A 21,630-nucleotide genomic window follows, 5' to 3' on the forward strand; every position below is an offset into this window, starting at 1 on the left:
TGCGCGTAGAGCACTGTACTAAGCGCTTGGGAGAGTAGAGTGTAACAATAACAGACACATTCTCTGCCCACATCGAGTTCACAGTCTAGAGAGGGAGGCCGACACTAATATACATAGATAAATTACAGATATATGCACAGGTGCCATGGGGCCGGTGGCGGGGGGGAGATGAATGAAGGGAGCAAGTCGGGGCGACGCAGAAGGGAGTGGGAGAAGAGGAGAGGAGGGCTTAGTCGAGGAAGTCTTCTTGGAGGAGACGTGCCTTCAGGAAGGATTTGAAGAGGGGGAGAGCAATTGTCTGTCAGAAATGAAGAGATGCATCTTGGCCGCCGGCTCCCAACTCCCGGCTTCTCTGGTCTCTATGTTGACAGGGAAGGGGCCGGGATGAGGGGGCGAGGGGTAGAAATGACAGAAAACAGTTGATGGGAGGAAGCTCAACAGAATCAATAATAACACCTGTGGTAATTGTTAAGCTCTGTTCTAAGCGCTGGGGTGGATGTAAATAAATCAGGTGGGACAGTCTCTGTCCCACATGAGGCTCCCCATTTTACTGATTAGGTAACTGAGACCCAGAGAAGTAAAACGCTTTGCCCAAGGACACGGAGTAGGCAAGCGGCGGCGCCAGGACGAGCACCGAGGACCTTCCGACGCCCACGCCCGGCCCGCAGAGACCAGCTCACCAGAAAAACCTATTGTCGGTCGTGTGCTCCTGCATCCTACGATGCGCATTCAGACTCAGATCCAAACTGACGCCGGTGGCGGACCACGCGAAATAGAAGTTTCCGGAATTTAAAACCTTGCGCACTTCAGAAATGCGATCCTCGTCGGAAGGATCGTTCCGTAAGGATATGAACTCCGTGGAAGTCACGCGAAACACTTCAGATTCCTGGATCTTTCCCACAGACATACATCCAGTGACCAGAACCAAATAATGCAACATCGTGTCTCCTGCGAAGAGAGGCCGAGTAGCGTGAGGGACATAAAGGAACATCTTTCAAAATCCAACTCGAACGTCATCTCCTGGGGTTTCGCTAGGTTTATTTTTTCCTTCCATCTTTCCGAGGCTGATGTCGTGATTTACAAAATAGATTTCCAAAGCGACAGTCTAGTTCTATTTTGTGCCAAAACAGTTTGTCTTTGAAAACATTCCTGAATCTCAACACCTAATGGACGACTGTCCTGCAACCCTCTAATCTGTGAGCTCCACGTGGGCAGCGAGCCCCTACACATCTCTTTTATACAATATAGTGCTCTGCACACAGTAAGTGCTCAATAAATACCACTGATTGAACACTCATATGTGATTACGGGATAGCCCTTCAGCTTTAAGAACCCAACAATCTCAGGTGTCATCTGGGAATGTCATCTACTAAATCTTATATATATAGTATTCTCCCAAGCACTTAATACAGTGCTCTGCACAAATAAACACTCAATAAATACAATCGATTGATGACGGAATGGAAGGAAAGAGCAAGACCAGGGGAGTGTGGCCACATCGGAGGCTGAAGAGCAGATTAAGAGCAGCTTCCTGGCATCATCCATCAGTCGATATTTACTGGGCGCTTACTACGTGCAGATCACTGTCCTCAGTGCTTGGGAGAGTACAACAGAAGTAGCGTGGCTTAGTGGAAAGGGCCCGGGCTTGGGAGTCAGAGGATGTGGATTCTAATTCCGGCTCCGCCACTTGTCTGCTGGGTGACCTTGGGCAAGCCACTTATCTTCTCGGTGCCTCAGTTATCTCATCTGTAAAATGGGGATTGAGACTGTGAACCTCAGGTGCGACAACCTAATTACCTTGTAACTACTCCAGTGCTTAGAACAGTGCTTGGCACATAGTAAGCGCTCAACAAATACAATCACTGTTATTATCATTACAAAACAACAGATTTAGCAGACGTGTTCCCTGCCCGTAACGGCCTTACAGTCTAGACGGACAATGAGGGGAACGAGGTTCGGGAACAGAGTGCACCTGCCCCTGGGGAATTCAATCCTGGCTTTCCCCGAGGGATGGCATTCCGGGCATCCGAGGAGATGGGAGGTGGTGGGGAGGTCTGGTGGAAGTCTCCGGAACACCTCTGGGGTCTCCCCAGCACCTGCAAAGATCATCCCCCCTGCCACGACACCGGTCCAGGCCAAGGCCTCCTTATCCCGGAGGCCACGCGCAGCCGCTCCCTCTCGGAGCCACAGGGCGGGGAGGCCCCAGAGAGGGCCGATGCCTAGACGTCAGTCATCCCCCGGATGCCCGGATGGAAAACTGGGTGACTCAACGAGTTGAGGTGGGGGGTCCCAGCCCCTTGGGATCTCCCTCCTTCCCTTCCGCCTCTCCCAGATCCTCTGAAAGGCTCTTCTCCCGCCCCATCTTGACCGCTGGTCGACCGAGCGTGGGAACCACCAGACGTGCACAGAAGGTTCTCCTTCCCCTTTCGGGGCCCGACGGCCCTGGGGGAAGGGGAAAAGGAAAGCTCCACCCGGGCCCAGCTGCCCGGGGGGGCCAAACTTACCGAGGTTCAATCGCAGCACCCCCAGGAGCCCGTACGCATCCAGGACTTTGGAGTACATGGCTTTGATCGCCTCTTTCTCTGCAGACGCTACAAAAAAAGGTGGGATCCGGTTAGGGAAAACTCACTCGCCTTAAGCCGTCCCCGCCTGAACTCTGAATTTCTCCATCTCCCTGTGACGTGTGTCGGACAAGGGTTTTTCACCCGAGGCCCCCCCCGAACACGAGAGAGGAACCCCCATACGTTGCTACACTCTCGCGTCTCATTCCGATTCTAATTTATTCTGGCTCCCGGTGTCTAGGCATCGAGTTGACTGGCCTTTCCGCTGCTAAATTCTGGGTCAGGGATGATTCGTTCACTCATTCGGTCGTCTCTATTGAGCATTTACCATGCAAAACACTTGGGAGAGTACAATATAATTATAAACAGACACATTTTCTGTCCCGGGAATATCATTCTGGGTCCCCATGCAGCCCGAGGGAGCGAGGGAAAGAGGTGGAGGGAGGGAGACCGATCGAGAGGGAAAGAGAGGACCACTAGGAAGTAAGAAAGTAAGGCCCCGGCTCGAGAGGGTGATCACGAGTGTGATGGTGATGTACGGTCGGTTCGAGAGGGTCCTAATCAGAAAGCTCTGCGTCAAGTCGAGCCAGGCCAAGATACACCACTTCCTGTTTTCCTCTGCTGAGCCTGGTGGAAGGATGGGAGGTGCCCAGGCAGTCAGCAGGCAATTCTCCTGTGTTTGTCGGGTGGGGCGAGCACGGCTGTTCAGAAGCGGCCTGAACCCCTTCTCTAAGGTCAGACTCCTCCGGTGAGCCGTTGTCGGCAAGACCTTTCGGCTCTACCCGTCAGGACGCCTTCGGTCCTTCGGCAAGAGCCTTTACGAGAATCCCAGCATGACAGAGCTGTCCACGTCACGTCCACCCCAAGGGGATGTCCTGGGCCCGGGCGGCAGGTCCGACGTGGGCCGGGCGAGAACGGCCTGGCAGCCAGGTCGTTGGAAGCAACCGGTCCCAATTCAGTGGCGATTTCTAGCGAGGTGAGTGGCTCAGCGGAAAGGGCACGGGCCTGAGAGTCGGGGGACACGGGTTCTAATCCCGGCTCCACCACTTGTCTGCTGTGTGACCTCAGGCGAGCCATTTCACTTCCCTGTGGCTCGGTTCCCTCATCTGTAAAATGGGGATGAAGACTGTGAGTCCATGGAGAACAGGGACTGAGCCCAACCTGATTACCTTCTATGTGCCCCCGCGCACAGAACGGTGCTTGGCAACAAAATGAGTGCTTTTAACAAATACCACAATTATTGTTATCATTATGGAAGGGGCAGCCGCAAAGAATAGATAAGTCTTCCTGACCACGAGGAGGACTAAGGAAGGGGAGAGAAATTCCTTGCAGTGGGGCTGGCCCGCAGCTCCCCCGACCAAGGTGGGAAAAGGGGGCAGAGGTGCTGAGACTGACCGGGGAAGCTGCCAAACAGCATCGGTAGAGAAGCAGCGTGACTTAGTGGAAAGAGGCCGGGCTTGGGAGTCAGAGATCGTGGGTTCTAATCCCGGCTCCACCACTTGTCTGCTGCGTGACCTTGGGCAAGTCGCTTCACTTCTCTGTGCCTCAGTTACCTCATCTGTGAAAATGGGGATTAAAAAATGCGAGCCCCACGTGGGACAATCTGATTCCCCTGTATCTACCCCAGTGCTTAGAACAGTGCTCTGCACATAGTAAGCACTTAACAGATACAATAATTATTATTATCGGTAAAAACCCGGAGAAGAATCCGCGGCAGATCACCGGGAGAGGGTGCAGCAATGGAAGTCAGTCAGTCGATCGTATTTACTGAGCGCTTACTGTGCGCAGGGCACTGTACTGAGCGCTTGGGAGAGGATAATACAATAATAAAAGACACATTCCCTGCCCCCCCAGTGAGCGTAAAGTCAAGAGGGACAGACATTAATATAAATGAATATATTATAGATATGCACGTAAGTGCATCATCAGAGGAAAAGGAAGAGGACGTGCAGAGCAAGTGAGCAAATCCAAATGGGCCTTTATACCGAGACCCTTTCAGGTAGGAGATGATCTCACGGGAGAAAAGACCACAATGCCCTTACGGCCTGTATACAGCTCCACCCGACAGGTCAGATTCTTCGGGGACAGTAACTACCACTGATTGCAAAAGGTTTCTTCTCACTCGTTAGAGGAAGTCCACTGCTCGCAGACCTCAAGAGATGGAGAAGGAGGAAACGGAGACCATTTGCTGACAAAAGCGAGAACGGCAGTCAGGGAGAATGACTTGGGAAGAAATGGCCGTCGGGGCTGAACTGGCCCGCTGGGGCAAGTGGCCGTGAGGGCCAATGCGCGGCCCACCCACGGATGGGGTGGGGGAGAGTCCCCCGAGAACCCGCCATCCTCCGCTTCGGCCCGCCTGCCCTCAGCCTACGGGCCGGACGTGGGCCCGGTTTAAGGGCCAGGCCGGACCCAGCCCCATCGGAAAAGCAGCTTGCTCTAGAGGGAAGAGCACGGGCCTGGGAGTCGGAGCACATGGGTGCCCTCATCTGTCAAATGGTGATGAATAAAATAGATAAATGTTGGTATTTGTTAAGTGCTTACTACGTGCAGAGCACTGTTCTAAGCACTGGGGGAGATACAGGGTAATCAGGTTGACCCACGTGAGGCTCACAGTTAATCCCCATTTTACAGATGAGGTAACTGAGGCCCAGAGAAGTGAAGTGACTTGCCCACAGTCACACAGCTGACAAGTGGCAGAGCGGGGATTCGAACCCATGACCTCCGACTCCCAAGCCCGGGCTCTTCCCACTGAGCCACGGTGCTCCTCAATGTGGGACATGTGGTAAGGGACTAGATCCACCCCGATTACCTTCTATCTACGCTAGCGTTTAGAACAGTGCTTGGAACATAGTAAACGTTTAACAAATACCATTTGTTATTATTATTATTATCCCCATCCTCTCGGGGCTAGCCAGGGCAGTGAGGAAATGCAGCACATTTCCATCGCCAGCACATTTCACCGGGGGGCTCCTGGGAGACCATGAGAGCAGTGGGCCTTACAGGTAGAGGGACGGTCCACTCCGCTCATCCTCTGGGCTCGCTGGCTTGGCTTTCTGGCCGGAGCCTCGTCTAGAGGGGGCCGACGGGGCCTATGAGGCTGGGAATTTGTTCTCTTGCTTGGACATTCAGGGCTAACGTTGGAAAAGGACAAGCGAGAGAGAGACAGAGGCCGAGCGAGGGGAAAGGAGGAAGGCCGAGGGGGACAGAGCGAGGCAGAGAGAGAGGCTGACACAGACAGAGGCCGACACAGAGACTGAGAAAGAACGAGACCGAGGGAGAGAAGCTGGGGAAGAGAGAGAGGCCGAGAAATCCCTGCGTACGCTCCAGGGCTTCTGAAAATTTACCGACACCAAAACTGAGTTACAAGGATGAGTTACTAGATGTTCGAGTTCCGGGAACTCAACGAGACCGTGCGCCGTAGCTCACGACGCTGTCGATTCTCACTTCCTATCTCGCTTCCACCTTCTGCGGGCTGGGGCAGGCAAGATAAGGCAAGGTCACCGCCGGCTAAACTTTTGCAACTTGAGCCTGTGATGGGAAGGTTTACCAATGGACTGGCCAGTTCTCTGCTCCAGAATGACAATCTTTATTTACACAAACATTTCTTCACTTCAATCCCCAAACGGAAGCCAGAGAATCCTCTCCAACGCCATCCTTATAATGCTGCGACCACCGCATCCCCATCCAAATCCACCACAGAACCACCCCAGAGTCCCTTCTGTTCTTGAATTGATATTTAATGAAGCGGCGTGGCCTAGCAGATAGAGCACGGGCCTGGGAGTCAGAAGGACCCGGATTAAAATCCCAGCTCCGCCATTTGTCTGCTCTGTGATCCTGGGCAAGTCACTTGGCTTTTCTATGCCTCAGCTACCTTATCTGTTAAATGGCGCTTCAGACCATGAGCCCCACGTGAGACATGGACTGCGTCCAACCCGATTAGCTTGTCTCTAGCCCTCCGCTTGGTCCAGTGCCTGTCACATACTAAGCGTATAACAGATGCCTTTAAAAACAACGTAGAACTATAGATTTTATATCGCCGAAATGCCTCCCTCCCGGCAGGACTTCCCATTTCACAGTCATTTTAGAACATATGGCCCCGAATGTCATTTCCTGGCATTTCCCACGGAACTATCTGGTAGGATCTAAATGCCAAACGAATGGAACGGAAAAAGTGGCCAGGAGGAGTGGCCCCGATTCGGCCCTAGCCGACGGGCAGGGGGACCCGGGGAGCAACGGTCCGCTGGTCCCACGACGGGGGACCCGGGGGGCGGAGGGAGGGGACGACGGGACGGTCGGCCCCGGGGGGAGTCCCAGTCGGCAACCGGCACGATGCGTGGGAGCCACTTCCCCCGAACACGAGGCTTGTCGTGAATGCCATCCCTTACATCACTGCACGGGACGTTCCCGTTCCATTTGTTAGGGGCTGCGTTGGTCGCTTTGGCCGAACGAGAAAAATCCGCAAGGGAAAGATTTGAGGGATACTGACGTTGCGGGACAAACATCCCAATCAATGCCGCCCCCCCCCCCCCCCTCCTGCCCCGCATTAATTGTATCCAGGCGTAGCAAGCACCCATTCATTCAGTGGGATTTCTTGAGCGCTTACTGTGTGCATAACACTGTACTAAGCGCTTGGGAGAGGACAGAATAACAATAACCAGACACATTTCCTGCCCACAACAAGCTTACAGCCTAGAGGGACCTGGACCACCCCCAGCCTGGAGCCTCTCTCCCTGCCACCCCAATCCGCCTCAGTCATCTCCGGGGTTCCTTTCCTCGCTCAACCTCCCCAAAGCTTCACCTCATTTCTGCCGTCGCCCCGGGAGGTGTTCGCTGGCTCCCCCGGCCGAACCCCCTCCCTCGGTAGCCACGGCCGCTGCCCCTCACACTCCCGGCCTCTGCTAGCCTAAGTCAACCCTCTTGGCGGAAAGAGCACAGGCCTGGGAGTCGAAAGGCCCGGGTTCTAGTCCCAGCTCTGCCACTGGTCTGCTGTGGGACCTTGGCCAAGTCACTTCCCTGCCTCAGGGCTTCGGTTTCCTCATCTGAAAGACGGGGGTAAGGTAGACCGCGAGACCGAGTGGGCTGTAGCTGACCTGATAACATTTAAATCTATTTTCAGCGCTTGACACGCCAATGCTCCTCTGTCCTTTGGTACAGTGCTCTGCAGAGAAGGTCAGATGAGAACACTCCTCACATTTTTCATATTTCTCAAGGAAGTTATGAAGCATCCTCCCCAGCCCTCTCACCCCCGTTTTTTTTTTTACGGTATTCATTAATCACTTGCTATGTCCAGCCACTGTACTAAGCACCGGAGTAGATACAAGGGAATCAGGTTGGACACGGTCCCTATCCCACACGGGGCTCACAGTCGTCACCCCCATTTTACAAATGAGGTAACTGAGTCACAGAGAAGTGAAGTGACTTGCCGAAGGTCACACAGCAGCTCGGGCTCTCTCTTCTCCAGCCAGAGAACCCCAATTCCTTTGACCTTTTCTTTAAGAACCCATTTTCCTTCCGTCGAATCCTCCACACCCTCCGAAACTACCCCGATACCCCAGCGAGGGCTTGATCTCCGCAGAACACAGAGTGAAGATGACTTTTTGACTCTGGCCTGTCGCCCCTCTACTAATGAGGACGGAAGAAACCTCCCTCGAAGACTCGGGGCAGAGAGCTTAGAGCCAGAATGCTATTTTCACCCTCCAAGTACTGAATGGAAAGAGATCAAACGACACGCCATACTTCACACGCAGCAACGAGGCAGCAAAGTGATTTCCACCTTCAAAGGCAGCCAAACAATTTCCCCTTTCAAAGGCAGCAAAACAAGAAAATTAAACCAGCACGAACGTCACGGGCCGCAAATGACAACCCGGGAGGGAAAACCGGTGAAAGGGGCAGAGGAGCCGGGAAAAGCAGGAGAAGGCGGCAGGCGGGGGTGAGGAGGGGACGACACAGGGGGAGGACTGGGCCCGGGCCTGGCTCCCCGTGCCCGCACCCCCATGGGGGCCGCCCCTCTCGGACTACCCCCGCTGGGGACCCTTCCCCAGGACAATCCACTTATCGGCTGTGTGACTGCGGGCAAGTCACTTCACTTCTCTGGGCCTCGGTTCCCTCATCTGTAAAATGGGGATGAAACCTGTGAGCGCCATTTGGGACAACCTGACGATCCCTGTAACGACCCAAATGCCTGGAACGGTGCTTGGCACATAGTACGCGCTTAAATACCATCATCGTTACAACTACCACTACTAATAACGATGGGATTTGGTGTAATGCAGCGTGGCTCACTGGAAAGAGCACGGGCTTTGGAGTCAGAGGTCATGAGTTCGAATCCCAGCGCTGCCACTTGCCAGCTGTGTGACTGTGGGCGAGTCACTTAGCTTCTCTGTGCCTCAGGTACCTCATCTGTAAAATGGGGATGAAGACTGTGAGCCCCACGTGGGACATCCCGATTCCCTTGTGTCTACCCCGGCGCTTAGAACAGTGCCCGGCACATAGTAAGCGCTTAACAAATACCAACATTATTGTTATTAATGCTACTGTTATCGAGCGGCTCCCCCCAGGTGGCCGGCTCCCTCCGACCGCCCGCAGGATGCCGCGCCCCGTGCCCAGCCCGCGCCCACCCGGTGCCACCCGGGGCGGGAGAGACTCACAGAGGGCCGCCACGGCCCCGGACTCGAAGAGGAGACATTGTTCCTTGTGTCGGGTCTCGGCCAGGATGCTGAAGGGCGGCGGGTCCAGCTTGTGGTAGATCCGGAACCCCTTGCTGAAGGCCATCGTCGTCCCCCGGTCCGCGGCGAGGAGCGGGACGCAGGGGACCGAGGACCCCCGTCAGCGCCTGGGGATCCTGCGGGGGAAGATTCAATCACGCATCCGTATCTACTGAGCGCTTACTACGTGCGGGGCACCGTACTAAGCGCTTGGAAAGTACAACCCGGCAATAAAGAGAGACGATCCCCGGGCTTACAGTCTGGGAGGGGAGGAGACGGGCAGCAAAACAAGGAAACAGACGTCAAAATAAATCGGCAGAATGAAATATATACCTACATACACCAGCGCTGTGGGGCGGGGAGAGAAGGGAAGGGCAGAGGGAGGTTACAAGGGTGAGGAGGAAGAGGAGGGGAGCTGAGGCTAAGGGGGATTCGTCCGGGAAGGCCTCCTGGAGGAGGTGGGTCTTGAGGAGCTACAGGGGGCCGTTTTTTCCCCGCGGATGCAGGGAAGGGGGCGGCCCCCGGCCCTGCCCCATCTGTCCCATTCGCTCCTCTCGCCCCAGCGCTTAGCCCAGGGCCTGCCACAGAGGGAGCGCTTAATAAATACCCCGATGACCCTTATAATTAGCCCTGCCGGGGTCCGTCCCTCCCCCCGACCCAGCCCCCCTCGGCCCGGCGGGTCTGACGGCAGGCCGAGGCCCGACCTTCATTCCTCCACTCCATAGCATTTACGGAGCAGCTTCGCTGGGTGCCCGGCGCTCGACTAAGCGCTCGGGGTGGACGATGCGGCAATAAAGAGGGAGAGGAGAAGATCCCTGCCCACCTCGGGGGCGCGGGGAGGGACGGGACAGGACAAGCCGGGGCAGGACGGGGGGGCGGGGGGAGGGAGAGGGAGAGGGACCCCCCCCCCCCCAGGATGGGTGCCCGGGGGGATGGAGGGGGAGATTGGAAGGGGAGATTGGAAGGGGAGATTGGAAGGGGAGATTGGAAGGGGGATGAAAAGGGGATGGAAGGGAAGATGGAACGGGGGGATAGAAGGGGGGATAGAAGGGGGAATAGAAGGGGGAATAGAAGGGGGGATGGAAGGGGGGATGGAAGGGGGGATGGAAGGGGGGATGGAAGGGGGGATGGGAGGGGGGATGGGAGGGGGGATGGGAGGAGAGATGGAAGGGGAGATGGAAGGGGAGATGGAAGGGGAGATGGAAGGGGGATGAAAAGGGGATGGAAGGGGAGATGGAAGGGGAGATGGAAGGGAAGATGGAAGGGGAGATGGAAGGGGAGATGAAAAGGGGATGAAAAGGGGATGGAGGGGGGATGGAAGGGGGATGGAAGGGGGATGAAAAAGGGATGAAAAGGGGATGAAAAGGGGATGGAGGGGAGAGGGAAGGGGGATGAAAAGGGGATGGAAGGGGGGGATGGAAGGGGGGATGGAAGGGGAGATGGAAGGGGAGATGGAAGGGGGGATGAAAAGGGGATGAAAAGGGGATGGAGGGGGGATGGAAGGGGGAGATGAAGGGGGAGATGGAGGGGGAGATGGAGGGAGAGGGTCCCCGGCCCATGACAGCTGCTGCTGTTCCAGGGTCTTGGGCCCACCCCGGGGGAGCCTGGCCCCAACCCCCCGGCGACCCCCTGACGACCCCCTACCTCTCTCTCTCTCTCTCTCCCTCCCTCCCGCTCCTCCTCCTGCTCCTCCGACCCCCCGCGGGGCTGCTGCCCCCCCCTCCCGGCCCCGGCCCCGCCCCCGCCCGCCGGCCCGACGTCACTTCCGCTCCGGCCGCCCCATCTCTTCCGCACTGCGCCGGGGACCGGAAGGGCCCCCGCCCCCACGGCAGGGGGCGTGGACAGCAGGGGCCACGCCCCCTCCTCGGCCTTCCAGCCAATCCCGGCGCTCAACGCGCCCCCTCCCTCCCTCCCTCCCCCCGCCACGCCTCCAGGCGCTGCTACCGCCCCCTGCCGGACGGGATGAGCTCCGCACGGCCCACCTCGCACCGCGGGGACCCCCCTTCGTCATTCATTCGTTCGTTCATTCATTCAATCAATCATTCCTTCCTTCGTTCATTCATTCATTCGTTCGTTCATTCATTCAATCATTCATTCGTTCATTCGTTCGTTCGTTCATTTATTCATTCATTCAATCAATCATTCATTCGTTCGTTCATTTATTCAATCAATCATTCACTCATTCGTTCGTTCATTCAATCATTCATTCATTCGTTCATTCATTCATTGAATCAATCATTCATTCGTTCGTTCGTTCATTCATTCATTCGTTCGTTCGTTCATTCATTCATTCATTCATTCGATCGTTCATTCCGTCATTCATTCATTCGTTCATTCATTCAATCAATCATTCATTCGTTCGTTCGTTCATTCGTTCATTCATTCATTCAATCATTCAATCGTTTGCACGTTTGTTCATTCATTCGTTCGTTCATTCCTTCATTCATTCACTCAATCAATTGTAAATAATAATGTTGGTATTTGTTAAGCTCTTACTATGTGCAGAGCACTGTTCTAAGCGCTGGGGGAGACACGGGGGAATCAGGTTGTCCCACGTGAGGCTCCCAGTCTTCATCCCCATTTTACAAATGAGATAACTGAGGCACGGAGAAGTGAAGTGACTTGCCCACAGTCACACAGCTGACAAGTGGCAGAGTTGGGATTGTAGCAATAATAATAATAATAATAATGGTGGTATTTGTTAAGCGGTTACTATGTGCCAAGCACTGTTCCAAGCGCTGAGGGCCTACAAGGTGTTCAGGTTGTCCCGGCTCCCAGTCTTCATCCCCCATTTTACAGATGAGGGAACTGAGGCCCAGAGAAGTGAAGGGACTTGCCCCAAGTCACGCAGCTTAATAATAATGGTGGTATTCGTTAAGCCCTTACTATGTGCCAAGCACTGTTCTAAGCCCTGGGGTAGATACAAGGTCATCAGTTTGGCCCACGTGAGCCTCACAGCTTCATCCCCATTTTACAGAGGAGGTCGCTGAAGCCCAGAGAAGGGAATGTTGGTATTTGTTAAGCGCTCACTATGTGCCGAGCACTGTTCTAAGCGCTGGGGGAGATACAGGGTCATCAGGTTGTCCCACGTGAGGCTCACAGTCTTCATCCCCTTTTGACAGATGAGGGAACTGAGGCCCAGAGAAGTCAAGTGACTCACCCACAGTCCCACAGCTGACAAGGGCAGAGTCAGGATTCGAACCCATGACCTCTGACTCCCAAGCCCGAACTCTTTCCACTGAGCCGTGCTGCTTCCCAATACGAGGTCATCAGCTTGTCCCCTGTGGGGCTCACAGTCTTCATCCCCATTTTACAGATGAGGTCACTGAGGCCCAGAGAAGTGACGGGACTTAATAATAATAACGATGGCATCTGTTAAGCGCTTACTATGTGCCGAGCACTGTTCTAAGCACCGGGGTAGATACGAGGTGATCAGGTGGTCCCACGGGGAGCTCACAGTCTTCATCCCCGTTTTCCAGATGAGGTCAATGAGGCCCAGAGAAGGGAAGTGACTTGCCTAAAGTCACCACAGCTGACAAGTGGTGAAGTGGGGATTAGAACCCAGGACCTCTGACTCCCAAGCCCAGGCTCTTTCCGCTAAGCCACGCTGATTCATTCAATCGCATTTACTGAGTGTTTGTTATGTGCCAAGCACCGTACTAAGCGCTTGGAAAGGACAATTGGGCAACAGATCGAGACAACCCCTCCTCAACAATGGGCTCAATCATTTTTATTGAGCGCTTGCTGTGTGCCGAGCAGTGTACTAAGCGCTTGGGGAAGTACACTACAGCAATAAAGAGAGAAACTCCTGCCCACAACGAGCTCACAGTCTGGGGATGGGGGTTAGGGGGAGTCACGTCAATTCAAGTAAACAGACACCACTATAAATAAATAAAATTGCAGATAATAATAATGTTGGTATTAGTTAAGCGTTTACTAGGTGCCGAGCACTGTTCTAAGCGCTGGGGTAGATACAGGGTCATCAGGTTGTCCCACGTGAAGCTCACAGTTAATCCCCATTTTACAGATGAGGTAACTGAGGCACAGAGAAGTTAAGTGACTCGCCCACAGTCCCACAGCTGACAAGTGGCAGATCCGGAATTCGAACTCATGACCTCTGACTCCCCAGCCCGTGCTCTTTCCACTGAGCCACGCTGCTTCTCTAATATATATAAAGATAAAGATATATATATATTCGTAAATGCACCCCAGCGCTTACAACAGTCCTTGGCACATAGTAAGTGCTTCACAAGCATCATCATTATTATTATTCTAAAGTGGCAGAGGGGAGATTGGAACCCAGATCCCTTGGTAGTCTGTAGACAAGTAGTCTGCCTGACTACTTGTTTTATTTTGTGGTCCGTCTCCCCCGTTTAGACTGTGAGCCCCTTGTTGGGCAGGATGGTCTCTATCTGTTGCCCAATTGTACTTTCCAAGCGCTCAGTCCAGTGCTCTGCACACAGAGAAGCAGCGTGGCTTAGTGGAAAGAGCCCGGGCTTTGGAGTCAGAGGTCATGAGTTTGAATCCCAGCTCTGCCACTTGTCAGCTGTGTGACTGTGGGTGAGTCACTTAACTTCTCTGTGCCTCAGTTACCTCATCTGGTAAAATGGGGATGAAGACTGTGAGCCCCACGTGGGACAACCTGATTCCCCTGTGTCTACCCAATGCTTAGAACAGTGCTCAGCACATAGTAAGCGCTTAACAAATACCATTATTAATGGAGAAGCAGCGTGGCTCAGTGGAAAGAGCACGGGCTTTGGAGTCAGGGCTCATGAGTTCGAATCCCAGCTCTGCCACTTGTCGGCTGTGTGACTGTGGGTGAGTCACTTAACTTCTCTGTGCCTCAGTTCCCTCATCTGTAAAATGGGGATTAAGACTGTGAGCCCCACGTGGGACAACCGGATTCCCCTTTGTCTACCCCAGCGCTTAGAACAGTGCTCGGCACCTAGTAAGCGCTTAACAAATACCAACATTATTATTATTATTAGAGAAGCAGCGTGGTTCAGTGGAAAGAGCACGGGCTGGGGAGTCAGAGGTCATGGGTTCAAATCCCTGTGCAGCTGCTTGCCAACTGTGTGACTTTGGCAAGTCGCTTAACTTCTCCGGGCCTTCATCTGTAAAATGGGGATGAAGACGGTGAGCCCCACGGGGGACAACCTGATCACCTCCCCAGCGCTTAGAACGGTGCTTTGCACATAGCAAGCGCTTACCAGATGCTAGTATTATTATCATTACGATCGAATGAATGAATGGTCAGGGACGGCCTCTTGGAGGAGATGTATTGGACGTTTCCATCCAAATTGCTGAAACGGCAGCTCCCCTCTCCATTCCTCCTCCTCTTGCCAGATCCCACGGGGGTCCCCAGGAGCCTCCCGACCCCCGCCGTTCCCACTCCTGCCCTCCCTCTGCCCCGCTGCGACGCCCCTCCTTCCTCACCGACTCCCACCGCCCGCACCGATGATCTCCTCCCCAATCCCACCGAGGCCCCTGCTTTCCCCTCTGGCTCCCCCCAGTATCTTGCCAACTTCTTGGTCGACCAAGTTGAAACCGAAGCGTGAACGTCCCCGAGATCTCTCCCTCCGCTCCCCGGCTGCCCCTTTCACCCTCTCCTCCTTCCAGCCCATCTCTCAAGAACAGAGATCTCTGGGCAGCTTTGGAAATCTACCCTTTCTACCCGCTCCTCCAACCCCATACCTTTCACACCTTCTCTCCCTGACCATCTTCAATCCATCCTTAAGTGAGCCCTTACTATGAGCAGAGCACTGTAGTAAATAATAATGATGATGATGATATCTGTTGCCGACTTGTTCATCCCAAGCGCTTAGTACAGTGCTCTGCACATAGTAAGCGCTCAATAAATACTATTGAATGAATGAATGAATGATGGTATTTAAGTGCTTACTACGTGCCAGGCATTTATTCATTCCATTGTATTTATTGAGCACTTACAGTGTGCAGAGCACTTGGAAGGTACAATTCGGTAATAGAGACAATCCCTGCCCACACCGGACTTACTCTTCTAAGCGTTAGGGTAGATAAGAGGTTATCAGATTGTTCCACATGGGGCTCACAGACTTAATCCCCATTTTACAGATGAGGGAACTGAGGCCCAGATGATTGGGGCGACTCGCCCAAAGTCACACAGCTGATAACTGGAGGAGCCGAGATTAGAGCCCACAGACCTCTGACTCCCAAGCCCGGGTTCTTTCCGTGAAATCATGCTGTTTCTTATTAAAAGCACCTGTACTAGACACCTGGGAGAGCACACTCATTTTCTATCCCCCCACCCCATTGACCTCACTGCCGTTTCTGCAACAGGCAGAGGCACAAATCTTCTAAACTCTCCGCACGTCCTCCCCACCGCAGAATTGACATCTACATCCTTAATCTCTGTTGTTCCCAGCGACCTGTAATTTATCTTATCTTCTGTTTTCCCCAGCCCAGCCTTCCTTCTAATCCCTGCTTCACCACTTGCCCGCTCTGTCACCTTAACCGCTCAGTGCCTCAGTTTCCTCATCTGTCAAATGGGGATTCAAAACCTGCCCTCCCTCCTACCTAGACTCCGAGCCCCATGTCGGACAGGGCCTGTGTCTTACCTCATTAACTTGCATCAACCTCGGTTCCTAGAATCGATCAGTCAACGATATTTAGTGAGTGTCGACCGTGTGCGGAGCATTGTACTAAATGCTCGGGAGAGTCCCTACAACAGGTCCCTGCCCACCCCAAGATTACAATCTAGAGGAGGGACAGATAGTACAGTAGATTATGGCTACTTTTATAAGTGCTGTGGGTCTGAGGGGGGGATGACTATCAATACTTAAAGGGAACAAATCCAAGAGCAAGAGTGACGCAGAAGAGGGAGGGAGGAGGGCAAACGAGGGCTTATGACAGTGCTTGACAAATAGTAAGTGCTTCACAAACACCATAATCATTACTGAGGGCTAGGGAAGGAAGTATTCTTTCCCAATGACTAGTATAGTTCTTTGGACCCAATAAACCCTTAATAAATACCCTTACTAATGATTATTTCTACCTGCTGCGTGGCCAAGTGGAAAGAGCACGAGTTTGGGAGCCAGAGGACGTGGGTTCTAATCTCTGCTCTGCCGTTTCTCAGCGTGTGACCTTGGGCAAGTAACTTCACCGCTCTGAGTCTCAGTTCCCTCATCTGAAAAATGGGGATGAAGACTGTGAGCCCCACGGGCGACAGGGACTGTGTCCGACCTGATTATCTTGCAACTACCCCAGGGTTTAGAAGAGTGCTCGGCACATAGTTAATGGTTAACGAATACTACAGTTATTATTGTGGGCAGGGAATATATCTGTTTATTCTTATAGTGTCCTTTCCCAAGCGCTTTCGACAGTGCTCTGCACACAGTAAGCGCTCAGTGAATATGACTGGTAATGTACAGAGCAGATTGAAACCTAAGTATAGCACTTACATACATGTCTGTAATTTGATTTATTTGTACTGATGTCTGTCTCCCTCCCCTCAAGACTGCAAGCTCGTGGTGAGAAGGAATGTCACTGGTTATTACTGTATTGTAGCTTCCCAAGAGCTTAGTACAGTGCTCTGCACACAACAGGTCGTGGGTTCTAAACCCGGCTCTGCCACTTGTCTGCTGGGCGACCTTGGGCAAGTCATTTCACTTCTCTGTGCTTCAGCTACCTCATCCGTAAAATGGGGATAGAGACTGGGAGCCCCCAGGTAATTCTAGTTACGGCATTTGTTAAGCGCTTACTACGTACCAGGCACTGAGACAGGGGGCTGTGTCTAACCCAGTTTTCTTGTATCTACCCCAGCGCTTAGTACAGTACCTGGCACATAGAAAGTGCCTAACAAATACCACAATTATTAGTCATTCATGCATTCAATAGTATTTATTGAGCGCTTACTATGTGCAGAGCACTGTACTAAGCGCTTGGAATGGACAAATCGGTATTATCATTATGAATAAATACAAACGAATGAACGAATGAAGGAAAGGATGAGTGAATGAATGAGTGAATGAACGAATGAATGAATGGATGGATGAATGAATGAATGTCTCTCTGGCGCCGCCTGGTGGATTCAGGGAAAGGACAGGCTGAGGCGCGTCTCTGGCGCCATCTTGTGGCTCAATGAACTGGCCGAGCGGAGACGGTATCTCTGGCGCCATCTACCGGACTGAAGATTAGGACGGGCTTCGATCGTCTCTCTGGCGCCATCTGCTGGCCACCGTCTAAAGGACCGGCAGGCACCCTCTCCATGGCGCCCTCTGCTGGACTGAGGAATCTGACAGGCTGAGACGATGCCTTTGATGATGATGTTAATTATGATCGATTATTTATTGTTAATTATGATTTATATTATTATTACGGTATTTGTTAAGCGCTTACTATACTGGCAATCGGCTACAGGACCGGCAGGCACCCTCTCCTTGGCGCCTTCTGCTGGACTGAGGAATCTGACAGGCTAAGACTGTCCCTGGCCCCGTCCGTTTGCTGATGGTAATGATGTTATTATCGATTTATTATTAATTATGATTATATTATTATTACTATGGTATTTGTTAAGCGCTTACTACGTGCCAGGTACTGTCCTAAGCACTGGGGTTGGATACAAATTGGACTCAGTTTCTGGCCCACATGGGATTCCCTGTCTCCCCGGATAAGACCGTGAGCCTGTCAGTGGGCAGGGATTTCATTCATTCATTCAGAAGTATTTATTGAGCGCTTACTATGTGCAGAGCACTGTACTAAGCGCTTGGAATGGACAAATCGGTAACAGTTAGAGACAGTCCCTGCCCTTTGACGGGCTTACGGTCTAATCGGGGGAGACGGACGGACAAGAACAGTAGCAATAAATAGAATCAAGAATCAGGGATGGTCTCTATCTGTTGCCGAATTGTCCATTCCAAGCGCTTAGTACAGTGCTCTGCACATAGTAAGCGCTCAATAAAGACTACTGAATGAATGAATTCCCATTCTTAATCCCCATTTTACAGATGAGGGAACAGAGGCACAGAGAAGTGAAGGGACTCGCCCCAGGTCACATGGCAGACAAGCGGCCGAGCTGGGATTAGAACCCAGGTCTTCTGACTCATTCATTCATTCATTCAATCGTATTTATTGAATGCTTTCTGTGTAGAGCACTCTACTAGGCGCTTGGAAAGTACAATTCGGCAACAGAGACCATCCCTACCCAACAACGGGCTCACAGTCTAGAAGGGGTAATGGTATTTATTAAGCGCTTACTATGTGCCAAGCACTGGTCTAAGCACTGGAGTAGATACAAAGCAATCAGATTGTCCCCCATGGGGCTCACAGTCTTCATCCCCATTTCACAGCTGAGGCAACTGAGGCGCAGAGAAGTGAAGTGACCTTCCCAAAGTCACACAGCTGATTCGTGGCAGAGCAGGGATTAGAACCCACGACCTCTGAATCCCAGACCGGTGCTCTTTCCACCAAACCACGCGGCTTCCCTAGCCACGCTCCCAGGCCCGTGCTTCATCCCCTAGGCCATGATGATTCGAATGGGTTTTCGATTCCTTCATTCATTCAATAGTCTTTATTGAGCGCTTACTATGTGCTGAGCACTGTACTAAGCGCCTGGAGTGTACAATTGGCCTTCAGATAGAGACAATCCCTGGGGTTGGGTTTTTCTGTGATTTGGAGTTGGGGCTATTTTGCAGTTGGCGTTACTTGGAAGTGGCGGGGAACCGTCCCACCTCGCCCACGGTGACTTTCTCTAGCCCCAGCGTTCGAGTCCTGCTTCCTTTCATTCATTTAGTATTTATTGAGCGTTTACTATGTGCAGAGCACTGTACTAAGCGCTTGGAATGGACAATTCGGCAACAGATAGAGACGGTCTCTGCCCACTGACGGGCTCACGGTCTAATGGGGGAGACAGACGGAGAAAGACAATTTAGTAGCAATAAATAGAATCAAAGGGATGTACACCTCATTAACAAAATAAATAGGGTAATAAAAATAACTTTCAATCCACTCTTCACCACCTACCTAACCCTGCCCTTCTCCCACTGCGGCCCAGTCCACCCATTTCACTCTAGCGCTTAGTCCAGTGCTCTGCACGTAGTAAGCGCTCAATACTACTGAATGAACTCCCCACACCACCCTCCTTACTGGGCCTCGCTCCCACCTGTCTCACCTCTGACCCCTTCCTCTCACCCTCCCTCCTTCGTGAGGGAGAGCAGTGTGGCCTAATGGAGAGAACACCAGCCTCGGACGAAGGACCTGGGTTCTAATCCCGGTTAGTTCTCTCGGCTGCTGTCTGACCTTGGGCTAGTCGCTTCACCTCTGTGCCTCGGTTCCCTCATCTGTAAAATGGGGATTAAGACACGAGCCCCGTGTGGGATAAGCAGCATGGCTCAGTGGAAAAAGCAAGGGCTTAGGAGTCAGAGGTCGTAGGTTCTAATCCCGGCTCCGCCACCTGTCAGCTGTGTGACTTTGGGTAAGTCACTTGACTTCTCGGAGCCTCAGTTCCCTCATCTGTAAAATGGGGATTAAGACCGTGAGCCCCAAGTGGGACAATCTCACTGTATCTCCCCCAGCGCTTAGAACAGTGCTCTGCACATAGTAAGCGCTTAACAAATACCATCATTATTATTATAAGGACTATGTCCAACTCCATTATCTCATATCTGCCCCGGCATTTAGAACAGCGCCTGGCACGAAGTATTTAACAAATACCCAATTATTATTATATCCCACGGACCACAACTCTTTCCGACCAACTCCAGTGAAATCTTATGACTTCCAGGAAGGCTTTCTGAGTAATCTGTCACCTCCGCAACCTATTTTCCATCCCTCCCGTCACCAAAGCACTGGAATTCATACCCTTTGATCGATTTGGTGCTCCTCCCCTCCCCGCCAGCCCTTATGTAGCTATCTTTAGTCGGGTGCCTCTTCCTGTAATTATTTTAATGTCTCCGCGGCTGCACTTTAAACTCCTAGAGGGCAAAAATCACATCTAAAGCGTTCTTTCAAGTGCTCAGTGCCGGAGTCTGTTCACAGCAAGGGCTTGATAAATATCATTGATTTCGGAGGTCCAGCTGTGTCCTGGGTTCTGATCCCAGCTCTGCCGCTTACCTGCTGTGTGTCCTCGGGCAAGTCACTTCGCTTCCCTGGACCTCAGTTCCCTCATCTGTAAAATGGGAAGCAGCGTGGCTCAGTGGAGAGCGCACGGGCTTGGGAGTCAGAGGTCAGGGGTTCGAACCTCGGCTCTGCCACTCGTCGGCTGTGTGACTGTGGGCAAGTCACTTCACTTCTCTGGGCCTCAGTTCCCTCATCTGTAAAATGGGGATGAAGACTGTGAGCCGCGTGGGGACAATCTGAATACGCTGCACCTCCCCCAGTGCTTAGAACAGTGCTCTGCACATAGTAAGCGCTTAACAAATACCAACATTATTATTAAAATGGGGTTTAAGACTGTGAGCCCCACGTGGAGCACTTCGACTGTGCCACAAACCCAAGTAGAGAAATGGAACAAGGGAAGCCTCCTCTCTGCCCTCCAGTTGTACAGATTTATTCTGTTCTCACACCCCTCGCACATCTCCTACTAGAACAGAATGTTTCTTTCAAATGTCCCTGGAAGGATTGGTGCTCTAAGATGCTAAGTAGTAGGTCTAAATAAGCATTTCCTGTCATGGGGTGAGGGGAGGAGGAGATGTCTCAAGCAGCAGCACGGCCCGGTGGATAAAAACAGGGCCTGGGAGTCAAAAGGTCACGGATTCAAATCCCTACTCCATCACTTGTCTGCTCCGTGACGTCGGGCGAGTCACTTCACTTCCCCGGGCCTCAGTTCCCTCATCTGTCAAATGGGGATTAAGATTGGGAGCCCCACGTGGGAGAGGGACTGCGTCCAACCCGATTTGCTTGTATCCATCCCCGCGCTTAGTACGGTGACCGGCACCTAATAAGTGCTTAACAAACACCACAATTAAGTCATCCTGGAGCCCCAAGGGGTTCCCCAAACTACCAGTGACTTACCCATGCTGGATTAACAAGAAAAAAGGCTAAGAATTGAGGCCAGCACCACATAGAGCACACGGAGCTTTCCGTGTACTGACTAGCACTTTCCCGAAGAGCTTCCAGACCCCCACCCGCCGGCAATCTCCAAGGAGGGAAAAGCCAAAATCTTCATCTTTTCCTCAGGCAAATCTCTACCCCAAACCAGGGAGCAGAGCCCCCGGATCGTACCGTACTCTCCCAAGCGCTAAACACAGCAAGTACTCAATAAATACCACTCCTGCCCTGGACAACAGGCTTGTGCAAGGAGCTGGGTCCTCCTTTCTGACACGCTCGAATGGGCTCCTTCCTTCCTTCCACCACCCGAACAGGCTCCTCGACGGCAACATCGAAACACG

General features: G+C 52.7%; 1 protein-coding gene across 7 annotated transcripts in view; it reads right to left on the reverse strand.

Moving 5' to 3' along the window:
- SYNJ1 (synaptojanin 1) overlaps positions 1-10,949 on the reverse strand; it is a 66,405-nt gene extending 55,456 nt beyond the window's left edge. For all 7 annotated transcript variants that reach the window (XR_003765723.1, XM_029082354.1, XM_029082356.1 and 4 more), the window contains exons 1-4: positions 10,910-10,949; positions 9,209-9,402; positions 2,505-2,591; positions 681-948 (exon numbers count right to left, since the gene is read on the reverse strand). Coding sequence is in view for 6 of the 7 variants with exons in the window: in XM_029082354.1 (XP_028938187.1) it covers positions 681-948; positions 2,505-2,591; positions 9,209-9,332 (479 nt within the window). In the remaining variant the exon portion in view is untranslated. The remainder of the gene's footprint in view (positions 1-680; positions 949-2,504; positions 2,592-9,208; positions 9,403-10,909) is intronic.
- Positions 10,950-21,630: the final 10,681 nt, after the last annotated feature.

Source organism: Ornithorhynchus anatinus, chromosome 17, assembly GCF_004115215.2.
Source record: "Ornithorhynchus anatinus isolate Pmale09 chromosome 17, mOrnAna1.pri.v4, whole genome shotgun sequence".
NCBI classification, from domain to species: domain Eukaryota; kingdom Metazoa; phylum Chordata; class Mammalia; order Monotremata; family Ornithorhynchidae; genus Ornithorhynchus; species Ornithorhynchus anatinus.